Here is an 11,780-nt window from a genome sequence, read left to right as displayed (position 1 = left end):
TGACAGGCATAAAAGCATACTGGTAGCAAATATATACAGATGTTTACCACTGCTGTGGTCAAGGCATGCTTAGAGTTCAACAAGAGTTCAAGACTCACTCACTGATCTCACCACAAGGCGCAAGCAAGAGACTGAACAAGTTACAAGAAGTTTCACAGAACTATTGTTATCAGTTCTTCCTGTTACACGGTGCGTGTCCTTACATAGACAAAACAATCTCAGCCTTCTGCTGCTTGAAATTTTTCTGTTTCTGGAACAAATTATTCTCTCACACAGAATATTCAACAAGGGGAAGAATGGAAAACTAGGAGAGAAGGGATGGAAGGAAGAGTACATTGCTAACTGGCAAGACCCTGAACAGGAGTACTCTACCCAGCAACCTTCTGTTGCAGGTACAGCTTGTTCTGTAAAGTTTGTAGATAAGTTATTAATTAGCAAAAACTAGTTCTTATAGTCTTGGTAGAAGGTTAAGCTCACTTAAGTATACAGTAGCAAAATGGTAAGTTCAGCGTTAAGAACTTTTTGAAAGAGATTGAACAGCAAATACCTGTTCACCGAAATGACCTCCCCAGGATGTATATAATCATCTTAATGCCCTTACAGTGGTACCTTGGAAGTAGAACGGAATCTGTTCCAGAAGTCCATTCAATTTCCAAAACGTTCGGAAACCGAGGTACAGCTTCCAATTGGCTGCAGGAAGCTCCTGCAGCCAATCAGAAGCTGCAGAAGCCCACTCAGTTGTTCGGGTTCCAAAGAGTGTTCGCACACTGGAACACTCCCGGGTTTGCAGTATTTGGGAGCCAAAACAGACAAGTACCAAGGGATTAGGGATCCAAGATACAACTATATACATCCATTACATGCTGACATTTGGAATATTGTGCAGTTCTGGCTTTCCTACCTCACTCAAAAGAGTCATCCTAAACCTGGAAAAGAAATAGAGCAAGACATGTAAATGTCTATAACTTACTGAATTAGATAACAGATGTATTACAAATGAACAAGTCAAGCTTCCTTAAGCTAGGGAGCCCATTGGACAATCTAGTTCAGTCTGTATGTCACCAAGTTTCCGAGGTCCTGGAGAAAGTCTTCCTAGGTCTGTTCCCCAAGATTCTTCAGCCTAGAGATGGAACCTGGAAGCTTTTGCATGCAAAATACCTTTTCTACCACTGAGCCATGAACACTATGCCACTACTGATGGCTACTAGCTCAGAAAGCTTTAAAGAGATAAATTCATGGAGGATTGTGCTATTGATACCTATGGCAGCTGAACGGAATCTTGCACGTATTCCTCTGAGAAGATAACTGTCGCTTTCATACCCTTTTTGTGAATTTCAAGGGAGAGCTGTGTGTTGCTTTTGGAAAAGTGTGGTCCCTTGTAGAAGTCTCGTGCTGAATCTCATTTCTTGATGGGAGGTGTTCCTATAAGTGCCCTCTGCCATCCCTTCCCATTACTTACCACAAGGGCTGCCAACTGAAATACCGTACATCTCAGCTAGTTTTACGAGCCTATGGATGGCTTATAAACTCTCTCAAATGACTTATGTTGTACAGAAGGGAGTGGAAATGTTCTGAATGTTCTTAATAAGATGGATGGCTAGTAATCCCAACACCTCTCAGATATTATGTTGTGTGGCAGAAAATGGAAATTTTTGATAGTTCTGAATGTTCTTCGTAAGATGTTTCCCCCATTGGCTCTTACATGCTACTTAATTTCATAGCTTTCAATGCTAGCATACCTTTCTCTCTTGTTTTTGTATCCAGTTTGAAATGTAAGTACCATTCTTTTTCACAGTTTTTTCTCTTATGCTGGCCACCTTCAGGTGTTTTTTCTTCCCCATTTACCAATGCTGCATAGAAGATACCAGGAAGATAGTCCGGTATTCACCAACAGCTCGCAAGTGAACTTTCTGTCCGGCATTTTTATTTACATTAATCTCGGGACTTTGAATAAGAGCAATACATTTTTTAAATAAAAAATATGGGATATATGTTACGCTTTTTTCAAACAAAAATAATTTACCATCATGGTTTTTCAGTTTAGATATATGTCAAAGCTGCTTATAAAATCTGTTGAGAGCGAATGTAGCTTTGCATTGAGCAGTCCAACAATGATAAGAAAAGTGCCAGGCAAAGCACCTTCCACTTTAATTTCCTGAGAATGCCGCTGAGCCATACACTGGCCCAGTCTACACACACACACACACACACACACACACACACCCTCTAAAGGGATGCTGGGGGCACTCTGGTCTATCGTTTACTTCTCTATGGGTTGGATCCAGAGACACACTTGTGGAAGAAATTATTGCACTGATGCCATTCCATTAACAGTGGTAAATGAGCTAGTGGAAGACTGACTTTCTACAGGAGATTGTGCAAGACTGTGTGTAAATGAAAGAATAGCTATCTCTAGATTTCAGATCTCTTGCATAAGGATCTTGAGCTAAGTCAGAAAGAAATCCTGCTTGCAGAAGTCAGGACGCCTCTGGATCTAGTTTTCTATGCCAGTCCTAAAATCCTAATTACAATCGTTCTGGTATATGTTTGTGTTAAGGGACGTGGGTGGCGCTGTGGTCTAAACCACAGAGCCTAGGGCCTGCTGATCAGAAGGTCGGCAGTTCGAATCCCTGCGACGGGGTGAGCTCCCATTGTTCTGTCCCAGCTCCTGCCAAACTAGCAGTTTGAAAGCACGTCAAAGTGCAAGTAGATAGATAGGTACCGCTCCAGTGGGAAGGTAAACGGTGTTAGTCATGCTGGCTACATGAAGCGGCTTAGTCATGCTGGCCACATGACCCAGAAAAACTGTCTGTGGACAAATGCCGGCTCCCTCAGCCAGTAAAGTGAGATGAGCGCCGCAACCCCAGAGTCGTTCGCGACTAGCCTTAACTGTCAAGGATCCTTTACCTTTTTTTTTTAGGATTAAGATACACTGAACAAAATAGAATTTACCCCTGTAAAAACATGCATAATATGCAGCAAACTTTTATCTGACCTTTTCTTCGGTGACCAAAACACACTTTTGGGTAAACATGGTATATAACCTGTTAAGACAAAGAAGAGACAATTTTTAACCTTAAAAAAATTACAACCTAAAAATTATGTACTGGAGCATATGGTTCAGTGTCTGCTCTTTTAACTTGTCATGCCCTATGCGACTAATTCATGCAAGTCAAATCACTTTGCAGAAGCATGGATTGAAATTGATTGTTGCGGTATGCAGTTTAACTGGGACATAGAACAGAATGCTAATCTTATCATTTGCAGTTGTTCTTGTTTAAATATTGTTCTGAGACTTGGAATTTTGCCTGCATAATTGTTTTGAATAAAGCTGAATTTAAAAGAGATTGTTGCTGATCCCTGTTTATTAAAGCTAAGAGTTGTCTGCCAAAACAATGTCTTTTGATCTGAAGCTTATTGTAGTACAGTATAGCTGGCAAAGGCAACAAAAATCCACTAGAGGGTGCTCCAAACTTTTTGTACATCTCAGCAGGAGACTTACTATGAACATGTCTCCCTCTTATTTACATTCCTTTTTGTTTTGAAGACACACTAGGAACGGCAAACAAGCAGAGAAGGGCATACAGTTAGAAATGCAATGGAATATTTGCTGTATGCCAACTGGAACAAGAATAATGTGGAGATGGGATACAGTAGACAAGAAGCCTAGGAGGCAATAAGCTGCTCCTGAAATGGCAGCAGCTCCTCTTGGAGATCTTTCTTCCCATGCAAATTCACCTCGATAAAATGATTTGTCTCCACACTGCTGCAAGCTGCTGCCATCGACACCGGAATGTCTGGATTCAACATCTTTTGTTGTTTTTACAAAGAATTCAAAAGTTGTCAGCCAGCAGCATTCCAGTGCTCTTTTTTTAGACCCAGTTTCTGGCAATGCGTGTTGTGTGTGTGTTTTTCTTATATATCCACAGTACTAGCCCGGTGTAGATTGACAAGAACTAGTGTTGTGTTTTTTAAGCACGGGGTGGGGTGGGGGTTGGGCAAAAAGAAAGCTACTAAATAAGGAACAATTGAAGACTGAAGTAAAACATATTTTGTAAAGAAACATGAGGTCTCGCCTAAGGGATGGGCATTGTTAGGTTTTTAATGTGGGGAATGAAGCTATATATTTAAGTGCCTTGTGGGAATACCATTGTGGAAAAGCAGTGCCTCAGTAGTGCTAAAGGACTATAACATGGAAGCACCCAATGTTTAGTAGAAGGGGCTGTGGTAAACTGTAATTTCTTCTTTTGTACGAAGATCAGTGGGGAAAACCGCACCATTAGAGAGCTCTGGAATCTGGTTGGAGACTCTGAAGATAATCCAGCCTAAAAGATTGGGGATTTGTACTTTGAGAAGACAACCATCTGACCATAAAAAGCACTGTCCCTACAACATTCCCAATTAGAACTGTATCTGAACTTGATGAAAAACATTGTTTAGAGTATGTGCTACATGTCTTCGTTATTTTTTTCATAAACCCTTAGATGTCATAGAAGAGACAGGCCTAAAGAACCAGCCTCTTGGTGTGTACATCAACATTTCCCAAAACAGCAGATTTTGGCAACCTTCAAGTTTTATCTTGAGCAGACAGCTGGTTGTGTAGCATGGTATTAATGTTGCAGTCTATCATGGGTTCCATTTCAGTACTGGATACTACTTTGGACAACTTAAGATACTGGAAGATGTGTGAGCTGTTTTTCTCTGAACAGGCGTTTTACTGTGATTTCACTTGTTTCCTTAGCTTAGGCATTCCTTGGAACTATAATTAACTAATATAACACAGTATCAAGGAAATGTAAATACTATCTTGGTCTCCAATACAAATGTACAGGGCTGTATCATATGGTGACATGATCTCAGCTTTATCTCAGCTGATAAAGGATTCCATCTGCAGAACGAGGAAAGCAATTTTTGGTGTATTCCCCTTCTGCAACCATCTTATATCCCAGAGGGCTGGGAGACTTCCAGAGATTTAAGGTAGAAAGTGAGCTTTGGCAGTGAGTGGGAATCGCTGAAAATTGCTTCTCTTCCCATTCTGCTGATGGAAGCCTTATCATTGCCTGAGTGACACAGCTGGATGCAACCTGTAATATTTATGAGAAAGTAAATATAACTGATGGGCACTGTCCAGTGTTACTCATACTCAGATTAAAGGTAAAGGTACCCCTACCCGTACGGGCCAGTCGTGTCCAACTCTAGGGTTGTGCACCCATCTCACTTAAGAGGCCAGGGGCCAGCGCTGTCCGGAGACACTTCCGGGTCACGTGGCCAGTGTGACGAAGCTGCTCTGGCGAGCCAGCACCAGCGCAGCACACGGAAACGCCGTTTACCTTCCCGCTTTAAAGCGGTCCCTATTTATCTACTTGCACTTAAGAGTGCTTTTGAACTGCTAGGTGGGCAGGAGCTGGGACCGAACGACGGGAGCTCACCCCGCCGCGGGGATTCGAACCGCTGACCATACGATTGGCAGGTCCTAGGCACTGAGGTTTTACCCACAGCGCCACCCGCGTCCCGTACTCAGATTAGTCCCACTGAAATTAATGTACTTCCCAATTGATTTAAATAGGTCCACTCTGAGCATGGCTAAATTGGATTATCACCCAACTGTAATAAAAAGACACAATTTGCAGTTTTACCCGACTGCTGTATCCACAGGTGAGAACATAGTTCTCACCTGAAGACCTGGAAGACAGTGATTTTACAGATGAACCAAGGTACAAACTAAATAAATACAAGGTGGCACTGTTTCTAGTGTTATTATAGCTATGCTTACTGTGAAGGGAAACTTTGAACTGTGATACATTATTGCTGAAGGTCAGAATGCCACAGGGTAAAGTGAAGTATGCTTTGCTATAATTGAAATATGCCACAAAAGCTTTATTTGGGGCATTTAATAAATTAATCAACTTTTGAAAATATTCAAATTGTCTTTTGTATAAGGACCAAAAATGGCTTAATTTCAAACGTTTCCTTTCTGGTGATAGTATTTCATCTGGAATAGGGCTTATGTCATACCCCCCAAAATGGGCTAATCCTGAGTCACAATAAGTAATGCCCCATTCTTTGCATATATTTAACAAAAGCCACTGTTCTACCTCCATTCTTGGGTATTTTGCTTCAGGGTTGCGAGTAGCATTTTGTGATTTGCTTCTTTATAGTTTTTTAATGTACTTGTATACACCTAGCAATATGGAATCTCAGCAATGAATACTTCATAGTAGTCTGCAGAAGACTTCTTAAAACTGTTATGAAATTTTAGAGTTGCCTACCTATGTTTCCTACAACTGAAAATAATTACCACATATTTTCCAAGGCAAATGCCAGTATCACTGGGAAGGATTGTGGAGAACTTTGTGTTGGTGCTTAAGTAATTGCAAGACCAGGGTGTAAGGAAGATCTTAAGCTAGAATAAAAAAAACTATGTCCTACCACTGACAAAGCACAGCAACATTTAGTACGTGTTGCAGCATTACTGTTTAGACAGAGCAACTCAAAAGAATGACAACCAAGTAAGGGGAAGCCAAATTGTTTTATTTAAGTTCTTTTTTAAAAATAGCCAATTATTTCTGGCAGTTTGCTCTGCTATTCTCTATTAAGAGAATCAACAGAGCTAAGTTTCTGGGCTAATTAATCTAATCAAAAATTTATATTTCCAATGAGAAATTGAACTCCATATACTGTTTCAAGCTCATGATTTTATGAGCGCTTCTTATCCAATGAAGCATTGTGCCAAATTGTAAAACTTTTCAGTAGTGCATTAGCAATGTTTTCACATTTCCATCTGAACATTGAGATGAGTTCTTCTTCTTTCAGAATCTCAGCACCTTGTGCAAACGTTCTTTCCATGTGTCAAGCACACATTAGAAGGTGTCCGTTATTATATACAAAAACCACTTACCACGTGGGCAGTGTAAAATTCATCCTTTCATAACAAAACTAAAATGTACTTCAAAATATGAATATACACATTACATGATATACACTATTTACACAACCATAAAAAATAGAGTAAAAGTTTGCAGAATTTAAGACTTGGCAGTCTTTCGCACTTCATGTTGCAACAAGGCAGGTTTCAAATTCCTGGTATGCTCTCTGTAAATATCCATAAGCTACGCTTGAACTTTTAAGAGAGTTTTTAGATGGACTGCCATCATCTTCCTGTTTTGGTCAGAATATTCAACAGGGCTTCCTACCCAATGACTGGGCGGCTTTGGAAGGACACTGGGTGAAGGAGGGTCACTAAACTTTGCCCCAGCATAGTTTTCTTTTTGGTTAGCTTCAGTCAGAAAAACAGGTTTCTTTGATTTCACATTTTCTGCATTTTTCAGAGGCTTTTTCTCCTGCTTTTTAATGAGTTCAGGTGACACGGATTGTTGCCAAAAGTTATTTTCACTTTTTTTTGAAGGTGGAATCTTGTTTAGTGGTATATTACATTTGTTCCTTGGTCTGTTAATCTTTGATTGGTCACAAAGGTGTATACTGTGAATAGGTTGACTGTAAGGAATGGTAACCTTCTCGGACTTTCCCATTCTGTTTCTGAACAACTGCAAAGATAAAAGAGAATTTCATAAATATATTTAACTACATTCACAGTTATTGTTTCAAAGTTAGTTGTCCTTCACATTCACTCTTTATTGTGTTAAATGATTCTGTAATATTGAAATACCTGACATAGAAACATGCAGATGCAACGAACATGTAATTCTTCCAGATGCCCCGTTTACTTAGCATTCATTCTAATCTGTCGGCTGAGAGATTACGATGAACACTGTTCTGAAATCATATTGACTTGCTTGTGCAGTGGTTGTACATCATGTACACTTTTCAGTGCATTTCCCTACTGCTAGATCCCAAACACAAAAATCAGCTTGTGAATTTGTTGCACCAATGTGACAGATCTAATTAACAGGTTTAATTGTGCAAACCTAAATTTCTGGTATGTGCTCGAATCCCTTCCACAAACTATGGATAATCTGGAGGCAAACTACCGTAACTAGGGAGTGATTCTAGTTGAAGGCACCAGGAGTTAAGTATGCACAGGATTGTACTATTTTCTATGGGGCTGTATAATTCAAATTTCAGTAAACAACAGACAAAATACAGTAAACATACAATCAGCAGAATTATTATTTTTTTAAGTTTTGAGCTCCGTTAATATGGAGCAATGCTGCTTAAATTTAAAGGGATTTGGGGGAGTTTGCTCCAGAAAAAGCGACTCTTTGATCCCATAACTATACTTCAAAGTTTTCCCACAAAATGAAAAACTATCCCGATTGGGTAACTTCTATAACTCTAAAGAAGACGGAAGGATTTTTTTTTTTAAAACCCTCTCAATCTTGATTATGCAGGAAGAACTACCAGTCAACTTGACGTCAACACTGGCTCCTCGCCCAGTACGCCTGCGCACACAGCGTAGGCCTTCCAGGCGAATGCGGCTCCTGCTCCTCCCCCGCCTCCCCCAACCCAGTTCACTGAGAAGGCGAGTCTTAAGAGAGCCCGCATCCTCTTCCACGATGCAAACCCCGCCCCGCCCCAGCCCCTTCGCCCATTGGGCACGGCGACGGCGTCACGTCTCTCTCTCTCTCTCTCCCCCCCCCCGTCAATAGCCACGGACAACGGGCTAAATCGGGCTGTTGCTGGGGCGCAGCCGCCAATCCAATTGGTGGATTCCTTCAACCTATCAGCCTCGGAGGAATCTCACTTCGCCCTCTCCCACTAAAGACAACAGACGTAACGGAAACTTCCTCACACTCCCCCCCCCCCGCAACAGTCAAACGGAAACTGCGCAGGCGCGTCCCTCTCGAGCTGAGAGAAGCGGCTGGCTTCTTTTTTCGCCTACCAGCAGTAGCCCCCATCGCCCCGCCCCCCACCAACTGCGCTTAATATTATTTACCTCTTTCCTGAGGGGTTTACTGATACTGACGGGGGCTGTTCTCGGCGAAGGTGCCGGCGGTTCTGCGCTCGGAACCGTTTCTATCCCTGGCTCTGAGGAGGGGACGGGGACTTCGTAGGGGTTACACGTCCCCTGCGCGGTGTTCCTTCGCGTCAAGCCGGCACGATGTTGCTGGTAGTGCTGGTAGCGGCTCTGCAGGAGGCCGGAGGGAGCGGACCGTATCTTGGCTCTTCGCCGCCGCACTCTCTTCAGCGCCGGCCGGGCGCTGCCTCCTGGTCCCACCGGGCAGCAGTTGGGCTGGTGGCTTTCCCCGCTGCAGTCGGCCCGTATGAGGCGCTGGAACAGGGATGCAGGGAACCGCCGGGGGTCCTCGGTACCGGCCGAGATCCGGGCTAGAAACGGTGGAGGCGCCGTAGTAGTCACCATGGTCGGAAAGGAGTAGGATTTTGCGCAGGAGCGCGGTGGTGGTTAAAAAAAAAAAAAAAGTTGAGTTGGTGGGCAAGGAGGAAAAAGAGTTGGGGCGCAAGGGGTGCGAGTGCGGAGCGTCCGCTCGGGATTTTAAGTAGCTGCGCTGGTTAGGCGATCAGCTCCGCTGCTAGGAGAACATGGCGGGGGAGTGAAGAGAAGTCGCCACAACGCCCCACTGTTGTTACTCGAGAAGGCCGCGCCCCCTTCCCGCTGCCTGCCTATCAGAACGGAAAGCTTGTATGGGAGCCCGCCTTTCCGTCGCCGACGCCCAATCAGTCCCGAGCATGTCCTGTGAGGGCCTCCCTACTTTCCCCAATGAAGACGGACACAAATACTGTGCAGGAGGTCACGCCCCCTTTCTAGAACGAGCCGTTGCTTCCTCAGTTTCTCTCTTAGCGATGAGCGAAATGAGGAGAGGGTGCTTCACCTCCCCACTGACAGCCCTCTTAGGAGTGCAGACCACCCGCCCTTCATTGGAGAGTAAGCCCCATTGAAGTCAGTGGGATTCACTTCTGAGTAAACAAGCGCAGGGTTGCGCTGTGAGGCGGAAGCCGCCAATCAAGCGCGACAAATCGCGGGAGCCACGCCTCCCCCGCCTGCGCGCCGGCCAATCCGAAGCGCGGATGGAGGCCAAGGCCCGCCTCCTTTCTGAGAGAGGGGGCGGTTGATCCCTCCGGCAGTTCCGAGTAGCGCGCCGGGCAATGGCTGAGGCGGCGGCGGCGGCGGCGGCGGCGGCGGCGGGAGTTTCCCCGCGGGGCGGCGGCGCGGGTAGCCTGTCGGAGGAGCCACCGAGCGGCCTAGAGCGCGAGGGCCCCGTGCGCTGGGACGGGCGCCTCACGCACTTCGTGGCCCGCGACTTCGAGCAGCAGATGCGGCGCAGCGCCGCGCCGGGCTCCGGCTGCCTCATCCCCGCCGTGGACCCCGCGGCGCTGCAGGACCTGGCGGCTCTGGCCGTGCAGGCGGCGGCGCAGGTGGACGAGCTGCTGCGCAGCGTGCACGGCGCCCTGCAGGCCCTGACGGCGCTGAGCGTGGGCTGCATCCAGACGTACCGCGACGGCGTGGAGAGCCTGGGCGAAGCGGTGGACACCAGCATCCGCTCCATGTACACCCTGATGGCGCGCTGCGAGGAGCTGGACAAGGCGATGCAGCCGGTGCCCGCCTTGGCTCGGCGCATCCGGGACATGAAGGGGGCGCTGGAGAAACTCGAGGGGCTCTGCAAATAGGCCTCGCCGGGCTCGCTTGGTGCCCGGCGCTGAAACGACGTAAGCTGGTTTCCGGACAGCAGCTCTCTCCTCGGCGCTGGTGGCTTCCCCGTCAAAACCCGCTCCGGCCTTTTTCTCTGTTGATCTCAGGACAATTGCATAGCTTTCTCTTAACCAAGCTTTTGTTCGAAACTGTGCAAAATCAATTGTGCCACGTAATAAATACTTTCTTCTCCTCTTGCAACAAACTCTTGACACAAATCGCCTTTCCAATACATGCTTATGTGGCTTTGTTGAACAGATTTTCTTAGTGTCCCTTAAATTGCTATAAAAAGCCATAGAATGGACTCTTACCGATTGATCCTCTATATAATTACTCAGGAGTAAGTCCTTCCTAAGTAAGGGATTCCTAAGCTTTCTGCCTGAGGCTGCAATCCTGAAGATGCTTACTAGGTAGAAAGTCCCATTTTGAATTTTCCAAATCAACATGCAAAACACTTTGTCTACTGTATCTGAAATTTTATGGCTGCAATTGCTTATGCGGATACAGTTAAATGGAATGTAGTCGTAGTTCTGGAAGGACAAGGTGGCTAATACATTCACTGGCTGAGAGACATTGTGCTGCGTAAGACACAGACGTTTATTACAACAAATATTCACTATCTTGCACTTAACTTGAGTATAATTCACAAACTTGTGCTTCTTCTATTTAATAAAATACTCAAAATAGATTATTAGCAGTATTGGTTTTTATAACAAACTAGAGATTAACATTCAGCTTCTAACTTGAGGTGACAATTCCCAGCCACTTACTCTGGCAGACAGTAAGCCCACAACTTGTGTACATTTAACTTGTGTGCATTCAGGTTTAAGCATGTGACAAAACTTTAAAAAAATTAAAAGGGGGCGGGGCTCTGGGAAAATTACTTTGTCAATCTCACCCACTATTGACTCTGCATATGTAACCCCTGCATAAGTTGTAGGCCTGCTGTAATTTTATCTGTTTCATAGAGGTTTTTTGGCTCAAGTTTTAACTCTGAGCCAACCGAGCTATACTTCTTGGATTTAAAGCTACTGCGGGAAATACGGTAATGTGAAACCAAGAGCTAGTGTGCTGCAGTGAACTTGGAATTCCCAGGCTCAGACCTGGCCTCGCCCATAAAATGATTTGGCAAGGCCACATTCCCAGGGCAAGGAATGAGGGCACATGATGCAGG

The 11,780-nt window shown here is 44.8% G+C and overlaps 1 protein-coding gene and 1 pseudogene across 2 annotated transcripts; one reads left to right on the top strand and one right to left on the bottom strand.

Annotated features, from left to right (window-relative positions):
* Positions 1-6,510: 6,510 nt before the first annotated feature.
* On the bottom strand, positions 6,511-9,511 carry PNRC1 (proline rich nuclear receptor coactivator 1). Its single transcript, XM_080998885.1, has 2 exons — positions 8,894-9,511; positions 6,511-7,544 (listed from the first exon to the last, which is right to left on the bottom strand). The coding sequence occupies exons 1-2, from the start codon at positions 9,317-9,319 to the stop codon at positions 7,110-7,112; spliced, it is 861 nt and encodes a 286-aa protein (XP_080855011.1). The 5' UTR covers positions 9,320-9,511; the 3' UTR covers positions 6,511-7,109.
* Positions 9,512-9,924: 413 nt separating this feature from the next.
* LOC308473416 (BLOC-1-related complex subunit 6 pseudogene) lies at positions 9,925-11,294 on the top strand (annotated as a pseudogene). Its single transcript has one exon. The product of its transcript is annotated as a BLOC-1-related complex subunit 6 pseudogene (transcript).
* Positions 11,295-11,780: the final 486 nt, after the last annotated feature.

The sequence above is a fragment of the Podarcis pityusensis genome, assembly GCF_964106645.2.
Source record: "Podarcis pityusensis genome assembly, chromosome: 3".
Classification (NCBI taxonomy): domain Eukaryota; kingdom Metazoa; phylum Chordata; class Lepidosauria; order Squamata; family Lacertidae; genus Podarcis; species Podarcis pityusensis.
Note: the sequence above shows the minus strand (reverse complement) of the source record. Positions and strands in the feature narration are given on the sequence as shown.

What these genes read in the sequence shown, in the direction of transcription:
- PNRC1 (XM_080998885.1), bottom strand. Translation starts at nt 9,319, where the DNA reads ATGGTGACTACTACGGCGCCTCCACCGTTTCTAGCCCGGATCTCGGCC. An exon ending in GTAAACCCCTCAGGAAAGAG is followed by an intron (nt 7,545 to 8,893) that starts GTAAATAATATT and finishes TTATCTTTGCAG; the next exon opens with TTGTTCAGAAACAGAATGGG.